General features: G+C 40.6%; 1 protein-coding gene across 1 annotated transcript in view; it reads right to left on the bottom strand.

Annotated features, from left to right (window-relative positions):
• The window catches only part of coq9 (coenzyme Q9 homolog (S. cerevisiae)), a 27,344-nt gene extending 58 nt beyond the window's left edge, over positions 1 to 27,286 (bottom strand). Inside the window, exons 1-9 of the mRNA XM_061920006.1 lie at positions 27,129 to 27,286; positions 18,472 to 18,658; positions 18,272 to 18,407; positions 12,054 to 12,196; positions 10,275 to 10,359; positions 10,053 to 10,157; positions 3,192 to 3,347; positions 280 to 333; positions 1 to 169 (exon numbers count right to left, since the gene is read on the bottom strand). The exon at positions 1 to 169 is cut by the window's left edge and continues 58 nt beyond it. Coding sequence (XP_061775990.1) covers positions 134 to 169; positions 280 to 333; positions 3,192 to 3,347; positions 10,053 to 10,157; positions 10,275 to 10,359; positions 12,054 to 12,196; positions 18,272 to 18,407; positions 18,472 to 18,658; positions 27,129 to 27,240 — 1,014 coding nt within the window. The 5' untranslated portion in view covers positions 27,241 to 27,286 and the 3' untranslated portion in view covers positions 1 to 133. The remainder of the gene's footprint in view (positions 170 to 279; positions 334 to 3,191; positions 3,348 to 10,052; positions 10,158 to 10,274; positions 10,360 to 12,053; positions 12,197 to 18,271; positions 18,408 to 18,471; positions 18,659 to 27,128) is intronic.
• Between the last annotated feature and the right edge of the window lie 283 nt (positions 27,287 to 27,569).

The raw sequence follows: 27,569 nt of genomic DNA, 5'->3' as shown, positions 1-27,569 counted from the left end.
TTGCCAAGTGAAACAAGACAAAGCCAAAGGTTCAGCAAGAACAATGATGTCATATTATTAATAATGATGACATACCACGCCAATGGAATATCCTTTAATTTCTAAGGGATCAGACTTGTTAAGATGCTAGGCATCATCGCCTCTGGTTCATGCCGGTGAGATTCTTCAGCTGCAGACACAAACAATACAGGGCCAAAATAAATCCGTTCAGTGCCATACAGGATTTGATGCTGAAGGTGTAACGGTAAATATTTTTTGTGATACACAAATAAGACTTACTGTTAAAGCAGCACCCATGAGACCCTGCACCACCGCTTCACCTGTTGACTGCACCTGAAGGACCAATCACAACACACCAATTGGTAGCCATTTCAAACTTGTCCAACTTTACTGACAATTTTGCCCCTCATGACCCAGACTGGGATAAGCGAAGATGGATGATTAGATGTGCCTAATGATGCAAGGGAGGAGTGATCAGTCATCAAGTAAATACAGGGTTTGTACATTTTTTCCATGGCTAAATTCAAGCACTTTTTAAGGACTTTCAAGATTAATTTTCCAGTTTTTCCAGGTACCCTTCAAAAGGCAAAAAACAGTGTGGCTCAATCTATAGCTTTGTTGTTTGAGGTCACCAAATGCTGTCTGCAGGATAAATACAGGAAAAACTTAAGCCTAACCTTGAACTGCTGGTTCAAGGTTAGGCTTAGGTTTTAGCATCTGTTAGAATAATTTGATCTAAGTTATCACAAAAACTTTGTGTTGAAACGTGTTTCCAGCGAGAGGACCAAAAGCTGTCTTTGAACCTACCAAGCAGAAGGCTTGTAAAACTCCATTGTGTAGGGGAGGGGGAGCAAAATGAAGGTGTTCTGTTTCTTCTCATGTATTGTAATCAACAGAAAGATATAGTCTGACCCAAGAACTACAAAAGCGAAGAGGAAGCAGGACCAGACTCCCCTCCAGGCGCCGCTTCTTTGAACTGTTTTAAGATCTTTTCTGTGAACTGTTTACAACCCTCGTCCCTTAGAAGCAGCTGTTGCCATGTGGTCTGAGAAAGTCCAAATAAAGGAGGAGGCATACAATCTTTCGCCAGAGCGTTCTGAGACACTGTACAAGGGTACAGCGTCCAAGCGTTTCTCCTCAAACTGAGCCAAATTGAATTCTGTCTCTGTTCAATTATTTGCTTCTTGTCTTGTTTGATAGATGTCATTGGTGTTTGAACCTGACATTATCATTAACTGAATGGGGCATAGAAAATGTATCAGTGTTTCTGTAGACTATTCAATGTCATTAGTGTTTGCAAACAAACGTGTCTCCTGTTGTGTTGTTTTTCAAATGTTTTGTTCTTTTTCTTACTTACAGCACTCAATGACATCGAACAACACGGATTGATTCACACCGTATTCGTGTTTGTAAACTGAATAATGTAATATAAATACACGCACCCTCAAAATGTCAATTTCACTCATTTATTAACAAAACTGTTAATAAATGACACCACATTACATAAAACCACATTAATATAAGGATAATAAATTAAAATAAAATATTTTGTTTCTTTCACAACACCTCAGTCACATTTCATTAAAGGGGAACATTATCACAATTTCTGAAGGGTTAAAACCAATAAAAATCAGTTCCCAGTGGCTTACTTTATTTTTTGAAGTTTTTTCAATATTTTACCCATCACGCAATTTCCCGTAAAACGGCTTCAAAGTGCCTGATTTTAACCGTCGTTATATTCCGCCGTCTACTGTCCTGTGACGTCCCTGTGCGAAGCCACCAGAAAAAAACATGGCGGATAGCACAGAAAGGTATAGCGTAGTAGCTCGGATTCAGACTCGGATTTCAGCGGCGCAAGCGATTCAACAGATTCCGCATTAATTGAAACGGATGGTTGGACTGTGGCGGCAGATAGCGAAAACGAAATTGAAGAAGAAACTGGAGCTATTGAGCCATAGCACGACAGACAGCGGCACAGGTGAAAACGCGGACGGATTCTGCGATCGCCTTCTAAACAACGATTGGTATGTGTTTGTTTGGCATTAAATGTGGGTGGAGGGAAAGGCTGGATGCAAATATAGCTACAAATGAGGCACAATGATGCAATATGTACATACAGCTTGCCTAAATAGCATGTTAGCATCGATTAGCTTGGAGTCATGCCGTCACCAAATATGTCTGATTAGCACACTCCACATAAGTCAATTAAAAAAAAAAAATGTTTTTATTTTATTTTATTTTAATCTTCTATAAACATTTGGTATTTTTTCTGCAACATCAAGGTATATATTGACGCTTACATAGGTCTGGTGATAATGTTCCCCTTTAATCATATCTAGCCTTATAACTGCGGCTATGATAACAAATGAACAAAAAGACAAAAGTTAACTTTTTTTGCTTTCACTGAAGTAGCCAGAAAAGTTAAATAGACAACAAAAATAATGAAGTGAGAAAAAACTCAAATTTGAGTAAAAACTACAAAATCATTCATATTAACTCAGCTCTAAGTTGTGAAAAAGGTCACAAATTATACATTACATGACCTTCACAGTAAAAATAAGTCCAATAATGTAACTATTTTAATGCAATTAACCAAAACGACAAAATGTAACTTGTTTGCTTTAACAGAGGTAGTAACATGTTAAGTCGACAACCAAAATAACGGAGCAAAAAATACATCGAACCATGTTGCATTTCCTTTTTCCATACTTTGCAGCAGGCTACACAAGGATATGGTTCACCTTTTATTCAAAGTTTGTATTTGTCATTTTCCATCCAATGTTCATTAAAACGACAACCTCACGGCATGATGGACCAATGCACCAGTGTCCTCTTGGGGGCGACACAGAGCCGTATATACATGACAACAACCTAATGTAAGGGATTGTGCAAAGCCAACAGATCAAGCGTGTAGCTTTCAATTTAAAGGAAACTTTTTATTTTTTTCCCTTTTATAATTAGCCTATTGAGTCAGACTGCCGAAAAATATGAACATTTCCAAGCATTTACAAGCACTTCACCCAAAATTCAATCAGTTTTCAAACCTTGAAAACACAACATTAAATTCCAATCATTTTCAAAGTTTTTAAGCACCCGTCCGAGCCCTGGAAATAAGACACTTTGCTGTAATGAACTGGGATTTTGATCTATATTAGTAAAAAATAGTAAATCTCCACATTTCAGCACTTTACCTGTTCTATGGATGTTGCCATGTTAACTGCATCCTGGATGCGGTTGTCAAGGAAGAGCCAAGTGTCCTGAAAGTCTGGGGAGGAATCCTGAAGCATCACTAGCTCGGTGGTGTTAAAGATGCCAGTCAAGGCTGCTCTTTTTCTGTACCAGTTCATCTACACACAATAAAACATGAACGTTTGAGGAGAAAAAAATAATCAATAACTGAATCAAAATAAGGGGTTTTACAGGTTTCAGCATATCTGTTTAATGCTTTTTAATGCTATTTTTAACGGCACTTAAAAAAAACGTATACTCACGTACCGTTACACCCCTAATATATATATATATATATATATATATATATATATATATATATATATTAGGGGTGTAACGGTACGTGTATTTGTATCGATCCGTTTCGGTACGGGGGTTTCAGTTCGGCACGCGGGCAAACCGAACAAGTTCGGAAGCAGAAGTCTTCACAAGCTGCTCTGCTTTCTGCCTTTGCCTCATTGTCCAGCCCCCACAACCATCTGATTGGTTACATACAAAGCCAATCGGCAGTGCGTATTCAGAGTGATGTAACAGCCAATCAGCAGTGCGTATTCAGACTTCAGAACGATGTAGTCAATGCTTTAGCGTCGAGCAGATATTCGTCTAGCAGGGGAGGAGTGGACTATACCCAATTTATACTAAACACTTCCCAGTCACAACTATTACAAACATCACTATGAGCCCGTTGACCTTCTAGAAACTTAAACTGCAGCTCAGCTAGCTCACAGTATAGGCTTGAGATGAAGGCTAATTAGCTTTTAGCGTAACGCTAGCTCATGTTTCTGTGTGTGAGTGTGTGTGCTTGCGTGCGTGCGTGCGTGTGCGTGTTTTAGGGGCAGCAAAGCCCTGTCTGTCTGTTATTTCATTGAACTCCATTGTGTTTAGGGATGAATAGTCTCTCCTATTGCAATTGTACTATTTTTCAGCTATAGTTACATGAATCATTAGTAATGTAGCAGCCTAGTTTTGAATAGCAGGGTCCCTGCTATCACATGTTGATAAAAATACAACATTTACATAATAAAAGTCAACTACAGGCTTCCCAAATGCTGTAATAAATTAAGCATGATGAGTTGACATTAAACAGTTACAATGGAAACTGTTTAATGTTAAACTTTTTATATGTAGGAGAAAGGTTTTTTCATTTTATGTAATCAAAGCAACTTGAGGCAGTTTAATGTGGATTAACATGGGCAGAATTATTATAGTGTTCCCAATGTTAAAGGGATAAAGCCATTGTTTACAAATTTGGTAAATAAATAACCAGAAACTTTATATTTTGTTGATTTCTTACTGTACCAAAAATGACCCGAACCGTGACCTCTAAACCGAGGTACGTACCGAACCGAAATTTTTGTGTACCGTTACATCCCTAATATATATATATATATATATATATATATATATATATATATAACTCTTAACTTTAACTCTTATCTTACTGATAGGATGCAGTGCGTCTCCCATAACAGTGTGACCTCGGACTACGTTAAGGTAACGTGTGGAGTTCCCCAGGGTTCGGTCCTTGGCCCTGTACTCTTCAGCATCTACATGCTGCCGCTGGGTGACGTCATACGCAAATACGGTATTAGCTTTCACTGTTATGCTGATGACACCCAACTCTACATGCCCCTAAAGCTGACCAACACGCTGCACTGTAGTCAGTTGGAAGCGTGTCTTAATGAAATTAAACAATGGATGTCCGCTAACTTTTTGCAACTTAATGCCAAAAAAACGGAAATGCTGATTATCGGTCCTGCTAGACACCGACCTCTATTTAATAATACAACTTTAACATTTGACAACCAAATAATAAAACAAGGTGACTCTGTAAAAAATCTGGGTATTATCTTCGACCCAACTCTCTCCTTTGAGTCACACATTAAAAGCGTTACTAAAACGGCCTTCTTTCATCTCCGTAATATCGCTAAAATTCGCTCCATTTTGTCCACTAAAGACACCGAGATCATTATCCATGCGTTTGTTACGTCTCGTCTCGATTACTGTAACGTATTATTTTCGGGTCTCCCCATGTCTACCATTAAAAGATTACAGTTGGTACAAAATGCGGCTGCTAAACTTTTGACAAGAATAAGAAAGTTTGATCATATTACGCCTGTGCTGGCTCACCTGCACTGGCTTCCTGTGCACTTAAGATGTGACTTTAAGGTTTTACTACTTACGTATAAAATACTACACGGTCTAGCTCCAGCCTATCTTGCCGATTGTATTGTACCATATGTCCCGGCAAGAAATCTGCGTTCAAAAGACTCCGGCTTATTAGTGATTCCTAGAGCCCAAAAAAAGTCTGCGGGCTATAGAGCGTTTTCCGTTCGGGCTCCAGTACTCTGGAATGCCCTCCCGGTAACAGTTCGAGATGCTACCTCAGTAGAAGCATTTAAGTCTCACCTTAAAACTCATCTGTATACTCTAGCCTTTAAATAGACCTCCTTTTTAGACCAGTTGATCTGCCGCTTCTTTTCTTTCTCCTATGTCCCCCCCTCCCTTGTGGAGGGGGTCCGGTCCGATGACCATGGATGAAGTACTGGCTGTCCAGAGTCGAGACCCAGGATGGACCGCTCGTCGGGACCCAGGATGGACCGCTCGCCTGTATCGGTTGGGGACATCTCTACGCTGCTGATCCGCCTCCGCTTGAGATGGTCTCCTGTGGACGGGACTCTCGCTACTGTCTTGGATCCGCTTGAACTGAACTCTCGCGGCTGTGTTGGAGCCACTATGGATTGAACTTTCACAGTATCATGTTAGACCCGCTCAACATCCATTGCTTTCGGTCCCTTAGAGGGGGGGGGGTTGCCCACATCTGAGGTCCTCTCCAAGGTTTCTCATAGTCAGCATTGTCGCTGGCGTCCCACTGGATGTGAATTCTCCCTGCCCACTGGGTGTGAGTTTTCCTTGGCCTTTTGTGGGTTCTTCCGAGGATGTTGTAGTCGTAATGATTTGTGCAGTCCTTTGAGACATTTGTGATTTGGGGCTATATAAATAAACATTGATTGATTGATTGATATATATATATATATAACTAATAAGCAAACCAAAAATATGACTTATTTTATATTTGTGAAAATATTGGACACAGTGTGTTGTCAAGCTTATGAGATGCGGTGCAAGTGTAAGCCACTGTGACACTATTGTTATTTTTATTTTTATAAATGTCTAATGATAATGTCAATGAGGGATTTGTAATCACTGCTATGCTGAAATTATAACTAATATTGATACTGTTGTTGGTAATATTCATTTTTGTTTCACTACTTTTGGTTTGTTCTGTGTCGTGTTTGTGTCTCCTCAATTGCTCTGTTTATTGCAGTTCTGAGTGTTGCTGGGTCAGGTTTGGTTTTGGAATCGGATTGCATTGTTATGATATTGCTGTGTATTGTTTTGTTGGATTGATAAAAAAATTTAAATAATTAAAAATAGATTTTTTAAAAATGAGAATCGATTCTGAATCGCACAAAGTGAGAATCGCCATTCGAATTCGAATAGATTTTTTCCTACACCCCTAATACATACGACATACATACAGTACATACAATATATGCACACACAACACACATGCGTCTTGCTCTCCCCCTTATTTACTCTCCCGCAAATCTTTATGTAGCATCCAAAAAAATCTAGCTTTGCGTCAGCATTTACTAAAGACAAAGAGAAAAAAAAAGGTTTTGAAAACGCCTCACATCCCAAAAGACATTATAAAGACACTTTTAATCAAAGAAAAAATACAGAAAATATGCTTTTATTCATGTTTTCTTTTTCTTATTTTGTTATCCCTTGCACGTTTCGGGTTATTTTTGTTTATTCTTTCCTGATGGTAGTTTTGTTTACATTTCTGAATTACTGTTTAGAAAACAAAAATAATTTCGTATGTACACATTTTGAAAAAAATTACAGATACATGTTGACTTGTAAGCTTTGATTGTTTGAATGTCATGTGTCATATTGTTGTTACAATAAAGTTAGAACAAAATAGAGCTGTGATTGGTCAGCTTGTTAAGACATAATTTCCACGCTTCACACAGCACACTTTCGCGAAAGTCTCTTCCGACGGTTATGAAGCAAAGTGTAAATTACAAGTAACCCTTGTTTAAAAAATAATTAGTTTCAGCTCCAACAATAAAACAAGTGTCGCTACCATTACTACACACAGAAAAATGTGTGGAAGAGAATTTCAAGTAGGTCCCGCCTCTTTCTACTGAAACAAAGATTATGGAGGACTGACAAGAGACTCACTTCGTTCATGTAATTTTACTGTCGGATAAACGTGCTCAGGTGCTGAGAGCAATGCACACAGTGAAACCTCCTGTATCGTGTTTGAAAGCCAGAGTCGAAGACCTAGCAATACATCGATGACGGCAATTATTGAGTTCATTTTCATTTACCGTTCGATTTATTGACTATGAGACCAGGCCTATAATTGCATAAAATAAATTTAATGCCTCTGGACATCGAATTTAATACGTTTTAAGGTCTTTATTTTTGCAAAAATCTATTTTATGACTTTTAATGTTGTTTTAATAACAAGGTCAGCTTGATTACATTACAATAGCACTTACAAAAATGCATGAAAACCCTACTATCAAACATGTAACTGTTTAGTAACAGTTAGTTTTAGATATATTGTAAAACTTAAAAACATTGCTTGGAGATAAGAATGAAGAAACCACATGAGTAGAAACGCAATGTTTGACTAATAGACGGAACAGCGCTTGAACTTCCTCTGGTTCAAAGCACTACACAAAAGAAAATAATGTCGTGAGTGAAGTCATCCAAATGATAGCGCCATAGCACAAACATCCATCCATCCATTTTTCTACCGCTTATTCCCTTTTGGGGTCGCGGGGGGTGCAGGCGCCTATCTCAGCTAGAATCGGGCGGAAGGCGGGGTACACCCTGGACAAGTCGCCACCTCATCGCAGGGCCAACACAGATAGACAGACAACATTCACACTCACATTCACACACAAGGGCCAATTTAGTGTTGCCAATCAACCTATCCCCAGGTGCATGCCATAGCACAAACATTAACACACCTTCGTGTCTTCGTGGGTGTTTTATAAAACTATATTTTTAATACTAAACATAATGGCCGTTAGTGAAGAAAAATACATCAATTAGCCAGACCTTATTTTTAATCAGCCCAACCTTATTTTTAATCAGCCCCAGGGTTTTAAGAGCAGGAAAAAAGTAGCTGTATACAGTCCGGAAAATAAAGTAACCATTAAAGGCCTACTGAAACCCACTACTACCCACCACGCAGTTTGATAGTTTATATATCAATGATGAAATATTAACATTGCAACACATGCCAATACGGCCTTTTTAGTTTACTAAATTACAATTTTAAATTTCCCGGGAGTTTCGTCTTCGAAAGGTCGTGTAATGATGACACGTACGCAAGACGTCACGGGTTTTTAGGAAGTATGAGCACTGCGCACACACACAGCTAAATGTCGTCTGCTTTAACGGCTTAATTATACAGTTTTTTGGACATCTGTGTTGCTGAATCTTTTGCAATTTGTTCAATTAATATTGGAGAAGTCACAGTAGAAAGATGGAGTTGGGAAGCTTTAGCCTTTAGCCACACAAACACACGGTGATTCCTTGTTTAAAATTCCTGGAGGTGAAACTTTCCTATGGATCAGAGCGTGGTCAAGAGAACATGGATCCCGACCACATGTCAACCAGCAGGTTTCGGTGAGAAAATCGTGGTTAAAAGTCAGTTCTTATGGGAGAAAAACTGAGCTTGTGCCGTCCATAGCTGCCGTCGACTCCCCTGAGACACTGCGCGTCAAGACACCCGTGGACAAACACCTCCGACTATCAGATAATATTAAACTCATTAAAACACTAGCAACACAATAGAAAGATAAGGGATTTCCCAGAATTAACCCCGTAAATGTGTCTAAAAACATCGGAATCCGTCCCAATGCAATCGTGTTTTTTTTTTTTTTTCCTAGTCCGTCGCTATTAATATCCTCAAACACAAATCTTTCATCCTCGCTCAAATTAATGCGGAAATTGCCGTTTTCTCGGTCCGAATAGCCCGTTTTGTTGAAGGCTCCCATTAAAAACAATATGAATATGTGAGGAGCCATCACACGGGTGACCTCATCGTCTGCGACTTCCGGTAGAGGCAGGGAATTTTTCTCAGCACCGAAAGTTGCGAACTTTATCGTGGATGTTCTCTACTAAATCCTTTCAGCAAAAATATGGCAATATCACAAAATGATCAAGTATGACACATAGAATGGACCTGCTATCCCCGTTTAAATAAGAAAATCTCATTTCAGTTGGCCTTTAAGGTAAAAATCCCAACAATACAAGATACATTTACTTTAACAGGATATCTTGCTCTTTGAGTCTTTTTTTTCCACTATAGTTATTCACTTTGTGTAATAAAGTAGTGGAATGGTAACTTTGAAGTAGAGTAGTAAAAGTAAAACCATTATTCCGTAGTAATGTATGTATGTAGTTTTCAAAAATTTATTAAAATCAAGTTGTAGACTCAAATGTGTACAGTGGCTTATATAAACAATAGTTGTTTGACTCCAGCACCCCCCGCGCTACGTAAGGGAAAATAATCGTTAGTTGCAGCCCTATATTATAGTGTTCGTGTCATCTCTGTGTGTGGACCATTAGGACGTAGCAATTTGTTCCTGTCTTCCACAGTAAGGATTAGAGTACAAGTCGGAAAGCACCCTAAATTATGAATTGGCGATTAACAGACACCATATCAGAAGCAAATACAAGTTGCTATGAATAATGAGGGAGTAGAAACGGAGCAAAACAATAAAGCCACTCACGTCTGTGGATCGGTCTCCTGCATGATACCAGATATCGTCCACCAAGGTGGACAAATGTTTCAGAGCTTCAGGGATGTTATGAGGCAGGAGCAGGATACTCATGGCCTAAGGCGACAGACACAAAGTCAAGATACACTAGGTAAGATTCTGACAGGAACACCAAAACCATCTATTTTTATTTACGTATGTCCATGCTGTGACTCACCATCATGCAAAATTTACCTGTGGCCATGTTTCTATGTAAGGGATGTGCATTCGAAGTCTGGTCTCCACTGCATCTCTTAGAAAGTCAGCAGTTTTCTTTGGTCTGCAAGAATACTTTGTTACCACAAATGAGCAGCTAGTAAAGTGACATTTGCTTGAATGAGTTCATACAGTTGTGATCAAAATTATTCAACCCCCACACAATTTTGGTGTTTTGGCAAGTTGGACATTTATTCCGTATTTTGTTTGTAGTCATATCAAATAAAGATGTGTCAAATAGACAAATGCAACTTAAATTGTAACACTGTATTTTACAAAATACCAAAAAAAGATTTTTTTCTTAATATCTCATTGACAAAATGATTCAACCCCCTAGTTACATGCATCTTTAGTACTTAGTAGAACACCCTTTGGCAGTAATTACATCCTTCAAACGTGATACATAACCGGACACAAGCTTCTTGCAACGATCTACAGGTATTTTAGCCCATTCCTCTTGGGCAAAGGCCTCCAGTTCATTCATATTCTTGGGCTTGCGTGCTGCAACCGCCTTCTTCAAGTCCCACCACAGGTTTTCTATAGGATTTAGTTCTGGCGAGTGTGAAGGCCACTCCAGAGTCTTCCAGCCCTTCTTCTGCAACCACTATGATGTTGATTTGGAGGTATGCTTGGGATCGTTGTCCAGTTGGAAGGTCCAACGTCTCCCAAGCCTCAGCTTCGTCACTGACTTCATGACATTTGCACCTAATATATCCTGGTAGGAAATAGAAGTCATAATGCTTTGAACACGCTGGAGATTCCCAGTACCTGAGGCAGAGAAACAGTCCCAGAGCATGATTGACCCCCCACCATGCTTAACAGTAGGCGAGGTGTTCTTCTCTTTGTAAGCTTCATTTTTTCTCCTCCAGACATAACGTTGATTCATAGGCCCAAAGAGTTCCACATTTGTCTCATCACTCCATAGAACAGTTTCCCAAAACCTTTGGGGTTTGTCCAGATGATTTTTGGCATACTGGAGTCTATTTTCCTTGTGCCTGGTAGTCAGAAGTGGGGTGCGCCTGGGAGTTCTGCCATGGAGGCCTTCATCTCGTAGTGCGCGCCTTATTGTCTGGGACGAAACCTGCGTTCCCCCCTCTGCAATGTCCTGTTGTAGTTCCTCAGCTGTTACCCGGGGGTTTTTCACCACTGTACGCACACAGCATCCTCTTTCTACCACACCCAGGTAGTGTTTCCACTGTGCCTTTAGCTTTAAACTTGCGAATTATGCTCCCAACTGTGTCATTTGGAATGTGTAATGTCTTTGCTATTTTCTTATATCCATATCCTTTCCTATGAAAATAAATTACCTCCTCTCTTGACTTCTTTGACCACTCCCTGGACTTCACCATGTTCCAAATACACCATTGACCATCTACAAGAAGCTGAGCGTCACTGTCTTTTTCAATCAGTTTATTTGTTGCTCGTTATGGTTCTAATCACATCTACAGATGTTTTCAACACCTGATTGAAAAGACCTTATTCAAATTCTGTTCTTAAGAGTTATGATCTTCAAGGGGTTGAAAAATGTTGTCAATGAGATATTAAGAAAAATGTCCTTTTTTGGTATTTTGTAAAATACAGTGTTACAATTTAAGTTGCTTTTGTCTATTTGACACATCTTTATTTGATATGACTATAAACAAAATACGGAATAAATGTCCAACTTGTTAAATCACCAAAATTGTGTGGGGGTTGAATAATTTTGATCACAACTGTAGGTGTGTGTGTGTGTGTGTGTGTGTGTGTGTGTGTACATACTCTGCTTGTCCCAGCTGGACCTGCTTGTGTTGTTCTGCGAGGATCTCTGCCAGTTGTGAATTGCACTGCGCCACGAAATGCAGCACCAAGTCTCCAGCACCGTTGTAAAACATACCAGTTGAAGCAGACGACAGGCCGAGTGTCTGATACAAAAAAAAACACATTATCTTTTATTAAAATCTATTTGTGTCTGAAAACAAAATCAAAACACTTATCGTTGACACTATGTGTCAAAACGATGGTGGAAAGCATTTGAATGCGGTGTGACTACTTTCAACACATTTTGAATACATCAGAGCTCGCCGAAAGGCCCCACAGTCCATTACAACAAGGTGCATGTTATAGAAAAATGGATAATCTTGCTCAATATATTTACCATGCTCAGCTACTGCTGGGCAAGACGCAAGAGTCATTGCTGTTTGCAGGTATGATAGCTCAAGTTGAGGAATCAGAAAAGCAACAACAGTGGCAACGAAGAGGAAAAGACAGAAGGATCTGTTGGCTGCTAAGATCTATATTTGGTCAAAGTGAAAACTTCTTGGCAAAACTGAATGAAGATGTTAGTAAGTTCAGAAATTTCACAAGGGTAGATCAAAATGACGGACTCATCAAGGCACCTGGCATCAACCGCAGTGCCACCGTGATATCTCCATTTTAATTCCGCCACCTCCGTGAAGTTACTGTGTGTACGTAACTACACTACAGGGAATGGGAGGAAGATATGACCGTCAGAACATGTCAGTGATAACACAGTATTATCACAGATGTTGCAGCACAAAGACAGAGGCTGCTGTTTGTTACACTGTGAAAAGTTTTTTTTAACACTTCGGCAGAGTCACATACTGTACATAAACTTTGTTAAGACTTTTACGTACTCTATAGTCAATTTTGATGTCTTGTTAGCGGAGCGCCAGCGAAGAGGACCTCACTGAACAAACCAAACTCTACTGTGTTTATCAGAGTGGCCTAACCTTTTTGGAGGGGTGAAGAACTTCAAATGTGTTCTCCTTTTTTTTCACTTTAATGAAAAACGGTGTTACTTTAGTAATACAGCCAGTTGGTATACACTACTGTCAACACAATCTGTTTATTTGTCTCTTAAAAAAACATATTTAACTCGACTGATTGTCGACAACGGGCTAAATCTAACAAATGTGATTTTTCCATGAAAATCCTTATTCAAAGGCAACCCTAGACTTTATTACACATTTTGTATGTAATAAAAGGGCATAAGAAAATAATTACAATAATTAATTGATAACTTACATCGGAATCCAGTGTTTTTGTCTGATTATAAATGAGATCAAACTGTAATCACCCAATGATATGAAGTATAAGTATTAGCATTAATTATTATGACCAATACTGCCCCTGAACTACTTGGTATTGAATCAATTTCTATATTTGTAATATTGCCCAAAACTAAAGTAAAGTATCTAGGGCTGGGCGATATGGCCTTTTTTTGATATCTCGATGTTTTTAGGCCATATTGCGATGCACAATACACATCTCAATATTTTGCATTAGCCTTGAATGAACACTTGATGCATATAATCACAGCAGTATGATGATTATATGTGTCTACATTAAAACATTCCTGTTCATACTGCATAAATATATGCTCATTTTAAACTTTATTGCAGGGAAAGAAATCACAACTAAGTCAATTGACCAAAACTGTATTTATCCATCCATCCATCCATCCATCTTCTTCCGCTTATCCGAGGTTGGGTCGCGGGGGCAGCAGCCTAAGTGAAGTGAAGTGAAGTGAATTATATCTATATAGCGCTTTTCTCTAGTGACTCAAAGCGCTTTACATAGTGAAACCCAATATCTAAGTTACATTTAAACCAGTGTGGGTGGCACTGGGAGCAGGTGGGTAAAGTGTCTTGCCCAAGGACACAACGGCAGTGACTAGGATGGCGGAAGCGGGAATTGAACCTGCAACCCTCAAGTTGCTGGCACGGCCGCTCTACACACCGAGCTATGCCGCCCGCAGTGAAGCCTAGACTTCCAACTCCCCAGCCACTTCGTCCGGCTCCTCCCGGGGGATCCTGAGGTGTTCCCAGGCCAGCCGGGAGAGATAGTCTTCCCAACGTGTCCTGGGTCTTCCCCGTGGCCTCCTACCGGTCGGACGTGCCCGAAAAACCTCCCTTGGGAGGCGTTCGGGTGGCATCCTGACCAGATGCCCGAACCACCTCATCTGGCTCCTCTCGATGTGGAGGAGCAGTGGCTTTACTTTGAGCTCCTCCCGGATGACAGAGCTTCTCACCCTATTTCTAAGGGAGAGTCCCGCCACCCGATGGAGGAAACTCATTTTGGCCGCTTGTACCCATGATCTTGTTCTTTTGGTCATGACCCAAAGCTCATGACCATAGGTGAGGATGGGAACGTAGATCGACCGGTAAATTGAGAGCTTTGCCTTCCGGCTCAGCGCCTTCTTCACCACAACGGATCGATACAGCGTCCGCATTACTGAAGACGCCGCACCGATCCGCCTGTCAATCTCACAATCCACTCTTCCCTCACTCGTGAACAAGACTCCGAGGTAGTTGAACTCATCCACTTGGAGCAAGATCTCCTCTCCAACCCGGAGATGGCACTCCACCCTTTTCCAGGCGAGATGAGATGACTCTCATCCCAGTCGCTTCACACTCGGCTGTGAACCCATCCAATGAGAGTCTAAGATCTTGGCCAGATGAAGCCATCAGAACCAAATCATCTGCAAATAACAGAGATCTAATCCTGTAGCCACCAAACCAGATACCCTCAACGCCCTGACTGTGCCTAGAAATTCTGTCCATAAAAGTTATGAACAGAATCGGTGACAAAGGACAGCCTTGGTATAGTCCAACCCTCACTGGAAACGGGTCCGACTCACTGCCGGCAATGCGGACCAAGCTCTGACACTGATCATACAGGGAGTGGACCGCCACATTAAGACAGTCCATTACCCCATACTCTCTGAGGACTCCCTACAGGACTTCCCGGGGTACACGGTCGAATGCCTTCTCCAAGTTCACAAAGCACATGTAGACTGCTTGGGCAAACTCCCATGCTCCCTCAAAGACCCTGGTGAGAGTATAGAGCTGGTCCACAGTTCCACGACCAGGACAAAACCACACTGTTCCTCCTGAATCCGAGGTTCAACTATCTGGCGTAGCCTCTTCTCCAGTACACCTGAATAAACCTTACCGGGAAGGCTGAGGAGTGTGATTCCATGATAGTTGGAACACACCCTTCGGTTCCCCTTCTTAAAGAGAGGAACCACCATCCCGGTCTGCCAATCCAGAGGTACAGCCCCCGATGTCCACGCGATGTTGCAGAGTCTTGTCAACCAAGGCAGCCCCACAGCATCCAGAGCCTGAAGGAACTCCGGGCGGGTCTCATTCACCCCCGGGGCCTTGCCACCGATGAGCTTTTTAACTAACTCAGCAACCTCAGAAATAGGAGAGCCCACCACAGATTCCCCAGGCACTGCTTCCTCATAGGAAGACGTGCTGCTAGGATTGAGGATGTCTTCGAAGTATTCCCTCCACCGATCCACAACATCCGCAGTCGAGGTCGAGAAATAAAACTGTATTTATTAAACAGTTATTAAGCAGTGGCACAAACATTCATGTCATTTCCAAAATGAAAATGCAAGATTGTCACAGACATTTTAAAACAAGCGATTGGTGCACTTTAGTGCACGATGTCACTAAGATGACATATCAAAATAACACTAAATTAAAGTGCACTTTTTGTATGGAACGCCACTACAATATTTTAAAACAAATAAAGTGTACTGTTGTGCATGTTGTGCATCACCGAATGGAGATACTGACATGCGGAGTAAGCACTCTTCATTGTGCTTACTCATGACTTCATGACTTTTCAAATTATGCTACATATTAGCAGTAATGCTACTTTTTGCAGCAACGCTTTAGCACCCCACTTGACAATTACGGTTGTCTGTTCGACATATTCCCACTTGAAGCCAAACCACCGCCAGACGATGGAGCCCCCGCTGTTTTTCTTGGGAATTAATTCTTCCTTCATTTGTTACCAGATTTGCACCTTCTTTCTCTCGTATTACCACTAGCATCACAGCTAACGTTACCCATGCCGCTACCTCTCTGATCCTCGAGGGCGTAAACGTATGTGACGTATGACATGACTGTGTGACATACTGTATGTAAGAAGGTGCATTTGCTGTCTGTGAGAAGGAGAGACAAGAAAGAGTGGGAAGAGCCTGGAGTGTAATGCCAGCAGCTAAAAGCAACTGCGTGAGAATGTATAATCGAATATCATGATATAATCATTTTCTATATCGCGCAGAGGAAAACCCGTGGTATCCCCCAGCCCTAAAAGTATCCAAACAACAGAAGAATAAGCGCTTGCTACATTTTAACAGAAGTTTAGATACAACCATGTTACAACAAAATATATAACCAGATAATAGTCAATTAACAAGTAGATTATAACAAGTAGATACAGATTATGCAACGGGAAATTACGCAATGCGTTACTACAGACTTCCATCCATCCATTTAAACCGTTTGTCCCTTTCAAGGTCGCTGGAGCCTATCTCAGCTTCATTCGAGCAGAAGATGGTGTACACCCTGGACAAGTCGCCACCTCATCACAGGGCCAACACAGATAGACAACATTCACACTCACATTCACACACTAGGGACAATTTAGTATTGGCAATCAACCTATCCCCAGGTGCATGTCTTTGAAGGTGGGAGTACCCGGAGGGAACCCACGCATTCACGGGGAGAACATGCAAACTCCACATAAAAAGATCCCGAGCCCTGGATTGAACCCAGGTCTACTCAGGACCTTCAACAACTAAATTAGCAAATTTTGTAACACATTTTGAAATGGTTCTATTATTAAAGGGGAACATTATCACCAGACCTATGTAAGCGTCAATATATATCTTGATGTTGCAGAAAAAAGACCATATGTTTTTTTAACCGATTTCCGAACTCGAAAAGGGTGAATTTGGCAATTTAAACGCCTTTCAATTGTTCGCCTGTCGGAGCAATGACCTTTCACCTTCACATCGTGAAGCGACCCGCCATTTTCTCAAACACATTAAACACACCAAGTCAAATCAGCTCTGTTATTTTCCGTTTTTTCGACCTTGGAGACATCATGCCTCGTCGTTGTGTTGTCGGAGGGTGTAACAACACGAACAGAGACGTTTTTAAGTTGCACCAGTGGTCAAGAGATGCCAAAAAACCCTTGTTTGTTCTGCACACAGTACCGACGGCAGCTATGCTACGACAGAGATGGCAAGAATGTGTGGATATCCTGCGACACTCAAAGCAGATGCATTTCCAACGATAAAGTCAACGAAATCACAAAGGTGAGTTTTGTTGATGTTATTGACTTATGTGGAGTGTGCTAATCAGACATATTTGGTCACGACATGACTCCAAGCTAATCCATGCTAACATGCTATTTAGGCTAGCTGTATGGACATATTGCATCATTAAGCCTCATTTATAGCTATATTTGCATCCAGCCTTTCCCTCCACCCACATTTAATGCCAAACAAACACATACCAATCGTTGGTTAGAAGGCGATCGCCGAATTCGTCCGCGCTTTCTCCCGTGCCGCTGTCTGTCGTGATATGGCTCAATAGCTCCAGTTTCTTCTTCAATTTTGTTTTCGGTACCAGCTTCCACACTCCAACCATCCGTTTCAGTACATGTGTAATCTGTTGAATCGCTTACGGCGCTGAACTCCGAGTCTGAATCCAAGCTACTATGCTATACCTTTCTGTGCTATCCGCCATGTTTGTTTCTGGTGGCTTCACGCAGTGACGTCACAGGACAATAGACGGGTGGATATAACGATGGTGTAAATCAGGCACTTTGAAGCCTTTTTTCGGAATATCGCGTGATGGGTCAAATTTTGAGAAAAACTTTGAAAAATAAAATAAGCCACTGGGAACTGATTTTTATTGTTTTTAATCCTTCATAAATTGTGATAATGTTCCCCTTTAAAATATATTGTGATATATATCTTTATCACAAGAAGCTGCATTATATACAGCGCCATGCATTTCTGGTCGCATTGCTCATCTTAATTTAAAACTATTTCCCCTAAAAGTATATGTACTTAGGCTATAAAGTGTGCTTTATTCAAATAATCTAATTATTTGATCGATTAACTAATAACTAAAATGATCAAGAGCTAACGCCCTATTTCCGATACTCACTTCAGCACCAGCCGCGATGGCCTCAATGGTCCAGCCATGCTGCGGGACAAACTCCAAAGCAGCGCCAAGGATTCGGGCTTGAAGCTGCTCTTCTGATTCGTACTGCTCACCGTCCTCATCAGTCTGATCCTGGTAGCTAACACACACATTTCATTCAGTGCTGACTTTTACATATTTTACTTCACTTTTCATCGACCGACCTAGTGTTTGGTCTGCTAGACTCTTCAGCGTCTGGGTTGGATGTGGAGTCTTTAAGGGTAGTCCCTGCAGTCAGGTCCTGATCAGAGTGTTTACTGGATTTGGACTCATCCTGAAGAATAAATGCTGTACGGTGGAAGCCTGTTTTATGACTGACACACGGAGGTTTTGCTGCTGGTGCTGCCAGACCTGGAAAGAAAATTATTGTTAGCTGAGACATATCTGTGCATATATTTGTGTATGTATTTTTACGTATGGAACATTGGGTTCGGTACAATGGTGTAACAATTTCCAGGCAGTTAGTCAGACTGCCAGAAGGCAGCAGACTTGAGGGATATTGTCATCAAAGACATGAGTATGATGCCCGTAAGAAAGTTGGCAAAAGTTTTTTTTTCCATTTTCATCGTTACCGGTTGCCATATTGTAAAATATCAAACGTGTGCCTCTGTTGGCCATCTAATACCGAGGTACGTCCCGAACTGGGATTATGGTGCAGCATAAGGATGTCACAATAACAGAACTTTATCGATACATTTACCTCCGAATTTCCACAATTCTCAATACTTATTTATTACTATGGTAAAGAAAAAAAAACTGAATCCACATACTTCTGCTGAAAATTCACTACTTTATCAAAAATAGTTTCAAAGTGAAGTATTTAACAAGAAGCAACGTTACATTAAAAAAAACAGCATCTCTATCCTCCTTCAAAACCGCTCTAAAATAACACCTCCAGGCAACTTCAACCCTTTACTAATACCCTCCTCCCTTCACATCCCACCTCCCTGGATTGTAAATAATCAAATGTATTTCTAATGTATATACTTGCACTTATGATATCTGAACTCACTATGTTCTCTGCTCGCTGTACATATCCTACTAAGTCAGACCTACACTGTTTCAATGTCCATTTCTCCGTTGATGCAATTGTTGATGACTGAAGTACTGATATCAACCAAAGCTCCCCATGCCACCCCCCGGATTGTAAATAATTCAATGTATATACTCTGATGATTAACCTGTGTAATGACTGTATTATGCTGATAGTATATATTTGTACCATCATTTGATTAACATGGACCCCGACTTAAACAAGTTGAATAACTTATTCAAGTGTTACCATTTAGTGGTCAATTGTGCGGAATATGTACTGAACTGTGCAATCTACTAATAAAAGTTTCAATCAATCAATCCAAAAAAGCAGTGTTATATAACCTCCCAGTAAATCAAAACAATCAATATTATGCTTATGAATATGCTTACAAAAAAAAACAACAATAGATAAACCATTTACATTATAAAAATATCAGCAGAGGTGGGGAGCCTTTAAGAATATAAAACAAACAATATTGTTTTGAATATTCTTTCAATATAGTGGAAATGTGACGCCATGTCATTAGAAATGACATAGGATAATAAAAAGACTAAAACATTGTTGTGGTTTTAGTCATTATTAGTATCAATAGTTCAGTCTTTTTGCCATTACATTGGGTCTGTTCTTTGTTTCATTTTTGTTTATTTTATCTTTACAATGTGCGGTAAAAAAGAGATGCATTCAGCACACAGTGCCTTCCCCAAAAAAATGAGTGTGGCCTAACGACAGAAAGTGTCTCTAAGCTGCTTTCTAAGAACTTATAAAAGTGATAAAGGTTGGGTTGCACACTTCCTGAGGTTTTTTGCACTCACGGCTTTAGAACCTCATGCAGCTCTTGGTGGCTCCGTGGAGCTTTTTCAAAAATGTATGGAAATGGGATAAAAATGGGGTGAACAATATGTTTTTTGTTGTAATATGTTTTCTGTAGGAGGACAAACACGACACAAACCTTCCTAATTGTTAGAAAGCCCAATGCTTTACTGATGAGAGTATTTGACAAGTGCCGTTTTTTCCTACTAATGACAGCGGCACCTGAACTCAAAGTTGTGTGGACTGTGACTCAACAGTTTGTTTACATGTATAACTTTCTCTGACGCTGCCACAGAAAGACGTGTTTTATGCCACTCCTTCTCCGTCTCATTTTGTCCACCAAACGTTTTATGCTGTGCGTGAATGCACAAAGGTGAGCTTTGTTGATGTTATTGACTTGTTGGAGTGCTATTTAGGCATATTTGGTCACTACATGACTGCAAGCTAATCAATGCTAACATGCTATTTAGACTAGCTGTATGTACATATTGCATCATTATGCCTCGTTTGTAGGTATTTTTTAGTTCATGTAATTTCCTTTACTTCTGTCCTCTGTATATTTAATCTATATTTGCATGTCTCATGACACATTATCTGTATGTAACATTGGCTGCATTTCTGATAGTTGTGTGTGTGCCATGTTGTTCCAGACCACAGCAAACGTTGCCCAGCTTGCAAAAACTGTAGTAAATCTGTTTCCTTTAACTTAGACACACACTTCTATACATTTGGCCATTCTAAAACAGTCATTTCCAGGAGTCATCTAACCCTCCGAGAAGTTTTACTAATGTTTTCCAATGTTGTAAAAATGTATAAAATAAATATTACATTTCAGCATTTCTGTCAACAAAGTTTTGCGTCAGCCTACGACACGTAGTCATTTTGATAGTAGGCTAATGTAGCTAATTAGTCACTTACATCACGTATTGCCATCATTATGACACATATAAGTCTTATGTTTTTTTGCGGTTCTAGACCGATTTCTTCTTTGTATTTATGGCTCTTTCAACATTTTGGGTTGCCGACCCCTGCCCTATACTTTTGTGACCACTTCTATTAGATTACGGAGTAAGGGCATGACACAAGATACACCTCTTTTTCCCTTTGAATGCATACTTCTACCTGCTAAATATAGCGACAAAGTGACTAAAATGTTTTACAAATAATTTCTGCAACATCATATTCTCTGGCAAACCAGGCGCGTATGATGTGTGTTATGAAGCCCAGTTACACCCACACCTACAGTGATGCTACACTGACACACTTCCATTATCATTTCTTTAAAAGCGAGGGCCAACCGGAAGCGTCAAATCAGCATTTGTGACAGACTTCCACTTATGAATAGATTTTATGAGGAGGAAATTAGAGCTTGGCGATGTATCGATATACTCGATATAACGTGGGTTTGTCTCTGTGCGATATAGAAAACGACTATATCATGATATTCCAGTATACGTTCTCACGCAGTTGCTTTTAGCTGCTGGCATTACACTACAGGCTCTTCCCACTCTTTGTTGTCTCTCCTTCTCACAGACAGCAAGCACACCTTCTTACATACGTCACATACGTATACACCCTCGCGGAAGTGCGAATCTGGTAACAAATGAAGGAAAAATTAATTCCCAAGAAAAAAAGCAAGGGGTCTATCGTCTGGCGGTGGTTTGGCTTTAAGACGGAAAATGTCAAACAGACAACCATAATTTGTCAAGTGTGGGACAAAAGCGTTGCTAATAGAGATGCGCCGTTTGCGGTCTCATCCGCGGAGTCCTCGGATAAACCGCGGGTCGGGCGGTTGACATGACGAAAAAACAGATTTTAATTAGATTCGGGCGGGTGGCGGTTGAACTATCCGGAAATATTTGATATACATGGTTCTGTGATCGGTATCCTTTGCCATTCAAAGTGCCATTTAAGACCCGTGTCATAAAGCGAATAAGACAATAAGAGACGCTATTATTCTCCTGAATGACTGACGGTAGTAAACCAGATAATAAGTATTAGGGCGTGCTATGAAGCCATCGGCTTTGTTGCCTACTACAACATGTACGATCTGCTTGTCAGTCTAGCATTATGTTGTGTGTGGCTTCCGCGGCAACACGCACACGACTGCAAGGCATACTGGGTGACACAGAGTACACTAATGGTTGTGATATAAACAATTTTAACACTCTTGGTAATATGCGCCACGCTGTGAAGCCACACCAATTAAGAACGACAAACACATTTCGGGAGAACATCCTCACAGTAACACAAGATAAACGCAACACAACAAATACCCATAATCCTTTGTATTCATGACAATTCCTGACTATTTTATACATCCCGCTAGCAGCAATATGGCCTAAATATATCGAGATATTAAAAAAAGGCCATATCGTCCAGCCCTTGAGGAAATGCCTTCTTTACGCTCACTCAGTGCTTATGTGATGCGATTTTGTGTGCAAAGAGGGTACAGTTCTGACTACTGATCATACTAAATAAAACAGGTATACAAGTATTTTGGTATCGAATTGGCATCGAAATACCGATACTTTTAACATCCCTAGCACACCGTTACACCCATTACCACTGTAGTTGATCAAATGTACACCCGATAACACATTTACTTAGACTTAGACAAACTTTATCTATCCACAACGAAAATTGTTCCACACAGCAGCTCAGTTACAAAGGATGGAAAGGATAATGCAGGTATAAAGTAGACAAAAAATGTACCATAGTAGCAATATAAAATATAACATATGTAATATTTACATATACTGATATATTATATACAATATATAACAAATCCTAATTACGATGTACAATATTACAGTATTGGCTCCTCCACATCGAGAGGAGCCAGATGAGGTGGTTTGGGCATCTGGTCAGGATGCCACCCCAACGCCTCCCTAGGGAGGTGTTTAGGGCACGTCTGACCAGTAAGAGGCCACGGGGAAGACCCAGGACACGTTGGGAAGACTATGTCTCCCGACTGGCCTGGGAGCGCCTCGGGATTCTCCGGGAAAAGATGGACGAAGTGGAAGTCTGGGATTCCCTGCTTAGGCTGCTGCTCCCGAAACCCGACCTCGGACTAGTGGAAGAAGATGGATGGATGGATGAATATTACAGTATGTGTAACAGCTGCAGCAAAAAAGAGGGCAGCATAATATAGACCAGGGGTCTCAAACTCAATTTAACTGGGGGCCACAGGATGCAGAAACTGGGTGAGGCTGGGCCGTAAGAAAAGATTTGTTAAAAAATCTAACATGCACTTTTTAATGAATTCACCTTCTATGAATGGCTTTCCCGCCCTAGCAACATAATTGCCAATCCTCACGATTTTTCCGGGAGACTCCTGAATTTCAATGCACCTCCCGACAATCTACCGGTGCAACCATTCTCCCGAATTGTTCCCAATTTTCACCCGGCCGACATTATTAAGGGCTGCCGTGACTGCACTGCCTTTAACGTCCTCTTCAACAGTGGTTCTCAGCCTTTTTTCAGTGATGTACTCCCTGTGAACATTTTTTTTAATTCAAGTACCCCCTAATCAGAGCAAAGCATTTTTGGTTGAAAAAAAGAGCTAAAGAAGTAAAATACAGCACTATGTCATCAGTTTCTGATTTATTGAATTGTATACCAGTGCAAAATAGTGCTCATTTGTAGTGGTCTTTCTTGAACTATTTGGAAAAAAATATATAAAATAACTAAAAAACAAGAGATTCAATTATAAATAAAGATTTCTACACATAGAAGTAATCATTAACTTAAAGTGCCCTCTTTGGGGATTGTAATAGAGATCCATCTGGATTCATGAACTTAATTCTAAACATTTCTTCACAAAACAAGAAATCTTTAACATCAATATTTATGGAACATGTCCACAAAAAGTCTAGCTGTCAACACTGAATGTTGGATTGTTGTAATTTTTTTCCAAAGTTTATGAACTTACATTCATACTTCATTGAAGTATTATTCAATAAATATATGTATAAAGGATTTATGAATTGCAGCTCTTTTTTAGAATGTTTTTAATAAATCTCACTCGTCCCTTGGCATACCTTCAAGTACCTCCAGGGGTCCTTGCACCCCAAAAAGAAGACTACTGCTCCATTACATGTCATCGCGCACGCTTTTATATCACCCAACCAATGTGCCGGCTCTATATCATGTTGTGTGAGACTTGAGCAGAACAACGCAAGACGTACTTGTTCGACAGCCATACAGGTCCCACTGAGGGTGCCGTATAAACAACTTTAATACTGTTAAAAAATATGCGCCACACTGTCAACTCACACCAAACAAGAATGACAAATCCTTTTTGGGAGAATTTCCGCACCCTAACACAACTTAAACACAAGAGAACAAATACCCAGAACACCTTGCAGGACTACAATATACAACACCTCAACCGACGCAAGTAGGGAGGGTGGGGTCGTGGGGGGTTAGTGGTAGCAGGGGTGTGTATATTGTAGCCCGGAGAGTTAGGTCTGCATGGGATTTTGGGTAATTGTTTTGGTGTGTTTATGTTGTATTACGGTGCGGATGTTCTCCCGAAATGTGTTAGTCATTCTTCTTTGGTGTGGATTGATAGTCTGGTACATATTTGTAACAGTGTTAAGAGTTTTTTTACGGCCACCCTTAGTGTGACGTGTGTAGCTGTTGCTCAAATATATCTTGCATTATCACACGTGCGTTTCACATGGCCAATTGCAACATACAACTGGGCTTCCAAGCTGTCAGTTCAGGATGTAGGGGGTGTTAAAGTGCCATTGTGGCACTTCCTGAATATTGTTGATCTGTTAAAAATTGACACGGGGTTCTAGAAAATTGGTGCCCTGAAATTCAGGGGTCACTTGGGAAAATTGGGGACGTTGGCAAGCATGACCTATCAAGCGCCTTTCATATTAAACTTGCGGGCCGCACCAACATTAAAGGGGAACATTATCACCAGACCTATGTAAGCGTCAATATATACCTTGATGGTGCAGAAAAAAGACCATATTTTTTTAACCGATTTCCGAACTCTAAATGGGTGAATTTTGGCGAATTAAACGCCTTTCTGTTTATCGCTCTGGAGGCGATGACGTCAGAATGTGACGTCGCCGAGGTAATACAGCCGCCATTTTCATTTTCAACACATTGTAAACATTGGGTTTCAGCTCTGTTATTTTCCGTTTTTTCTACTATTTTTTGGAACCTTAGAGACATCATGCCTCGTCGGTGTGTTGTCGGAGGGTGTAACAACACTTACAGGGAGGGATTCAAGTTGCACCACTGGCCCGAAGATGCGAAAGTGTCTGCCGCCAGACCCCCATTGAATGTGCCAGAGTGTCTCCACATTTTACCGGCGATGACAGACATGGCACAGAGATGTATGGATAACCTGCAGATGCATTTGCAACGATAAAGTCAACGAATTCACAAAGGTGAGTTTTGTTGATGTTGACTTATGTGCTATTCTAACATGTTTGGTCGCGGCGTGATTGCCAGCTAATCGATGCTAACATGCTACGCTAATCGACGCTAACATGCTATTTACCGGCGGTGATAAAGCAGACATGGCACAGAGATGTATGGATAACCTGCAGATGCATTTGCAACTATATTACGTTTCCTTCCACCCACATTTAATGCGAAAAAAACACTTACCAATCGACGGATTTAAGTTGCTCCAGTGTCACAAGATGCGAAAGTCCTGATCGTTTGGTCCGCACATTTTACCGGCGATGCTAAGGCAGTGTCACGACAAATTTCTTCTCCCTACAAAAACCTTCCCCCTCCCATTTACTTCCGGGGTCATGATTAATACAGATGTTTTGTTAGCGCTATATTATAAAAATATAACGCTATATTATAAAAATACAGACGTTTTGTTAACGCTATATTATAAAAAATTTAAAAAAACAATTTACAAACACAAGCTATGTGATGACATAAGAGGAAACGTGACCCCGGAAGTAAATGCGTCATCCCATAGCTTGTGTTTGTAAATTATTTTTTATAATATAGTGTTAACAAAACGTCTGTATTTTTATAATATAGCGTTAACATAACGTCTGTATTAATCATGGCCCCGGAAGTAAATGGGGGGTGGGGGGGGGGGGTGTAGGGGGGAAGAAATTTGGCGTGACAGCAGCTATTCGGCCATGCTATGGCTATGAATAGCTTCAGTTTCTTCTTCAATACTTTCATACTCCAACCATCTGTTTCAATACATGCGTAATCTGTTGAATCGCTTAAACCGCTGAAATCCGAGTCTGAATCCGAGCTAATGTCACTATATCTTGCTGTGGTATTCCCATTGTTTGTTTACATTGGCAGCACTGTATGACGTCACAGGAAAATGGATAGTGGTTTTGAAAATAGCTAAAATAAGGCACTTTAAAGCTTTATTCAGGGATATTCCGAAACCAGTAAAATTTTGAAAAAAATTCAAAAAATACAACAAGCCACTGGAAACTTATTTTTATTGTTCTGAACCCTTTTGAAATGGTGATAATGTTCCCCTTTAAATTGTCATATCAAAGCGTGGGCCGCATAATGTCTCGCGGGCCGCAATTGGCCCGCGGGCCGCATGTTTGAGACCCCTGATATAGACAGCTAAGAATTCGGCAATTCGTTTGTTGGAGTTATGTTTTTGTATCAGTGAAAGATAATTGTTGGTTCATAAAGCAACTCTCAGCTGTTAAAATACAGAGGCGATGTTTACATTATCAGGGAGCAGACCTCCGTCGTGGTTACAGCAAATTACCAGTCTTAGCATGTATTACCTTTAGGAGTTGATAAATATGTTCAATAAAAAAAAACATCTTTGCAAGGCACAGGTAGCTAAATGTTTGATAAGAATGTCCTTCGCGATCACCTTCCCTGATATGTGACAGTGCGTTGTTAGCAAGTACTCGGAGCGACCGAGCACCGAAATAACACGTTTTGTTTCTAACGCGGTTTCCCGTCACATTTAAAGAAATGCTGGCCGTGGTCGATAATTACCGCTCCCGAGCCCCCGCAGTGCCCTTCCAGCACGTAGAGCTCGAAACAGCGCCGCCATTTTGCTTGTTTTCTTTCTTTTTCTTCCTTGACTTTCACGGCGGTTGATGGCCATGCTTACGGGTGTGACACCGCCCCCTTCTGCTCCGGAGTGAGGGTCAAACAGTATTATTTTGTTTTACCTTCTTAAAAAGTGCCCTCTGCCTGTGCGTGTTTTTTTTTTCTTTAAACAACATTCATAAATTCCTGTTAGGGATGTAAAAAAAACAAAAAACAAAAAAAAAAAAACAGCGGTACAAAAACTCCACGTTTTCTTGTAATACCGGGTTGTTTGAGCCTGTGCTTCCGCCAGAGAGAGAGAGAGAGAGAGAGGGCGAGTGAGTGAGTAAGTGAAAGGAGAGAGAGCTGTCACGCCAAAAAAATTTCCCCCCTACACCCCCCCCC

This window comes from Nerophis ophidion, linkage group LG14, assembly GCF_033978795.1.
Source record: "Nerophis ophidion isolate RoL-2023_Sa linkage group LG14, RoL_Noph_v1.0, whole genome shotgun sequence".
NCBI classification, from domain to species: Eukaryota; Metazoa; Chordata; class Actinopteri; order Syngnathiformes; family Syngnathidae; genus Nerophis; species Nerophis ophidion.
The sequence above is the reverse complement of the archived record's forward strand: the minus strand, read 5'-3'. Positions and strand labels throughout refer to the sequence as shown.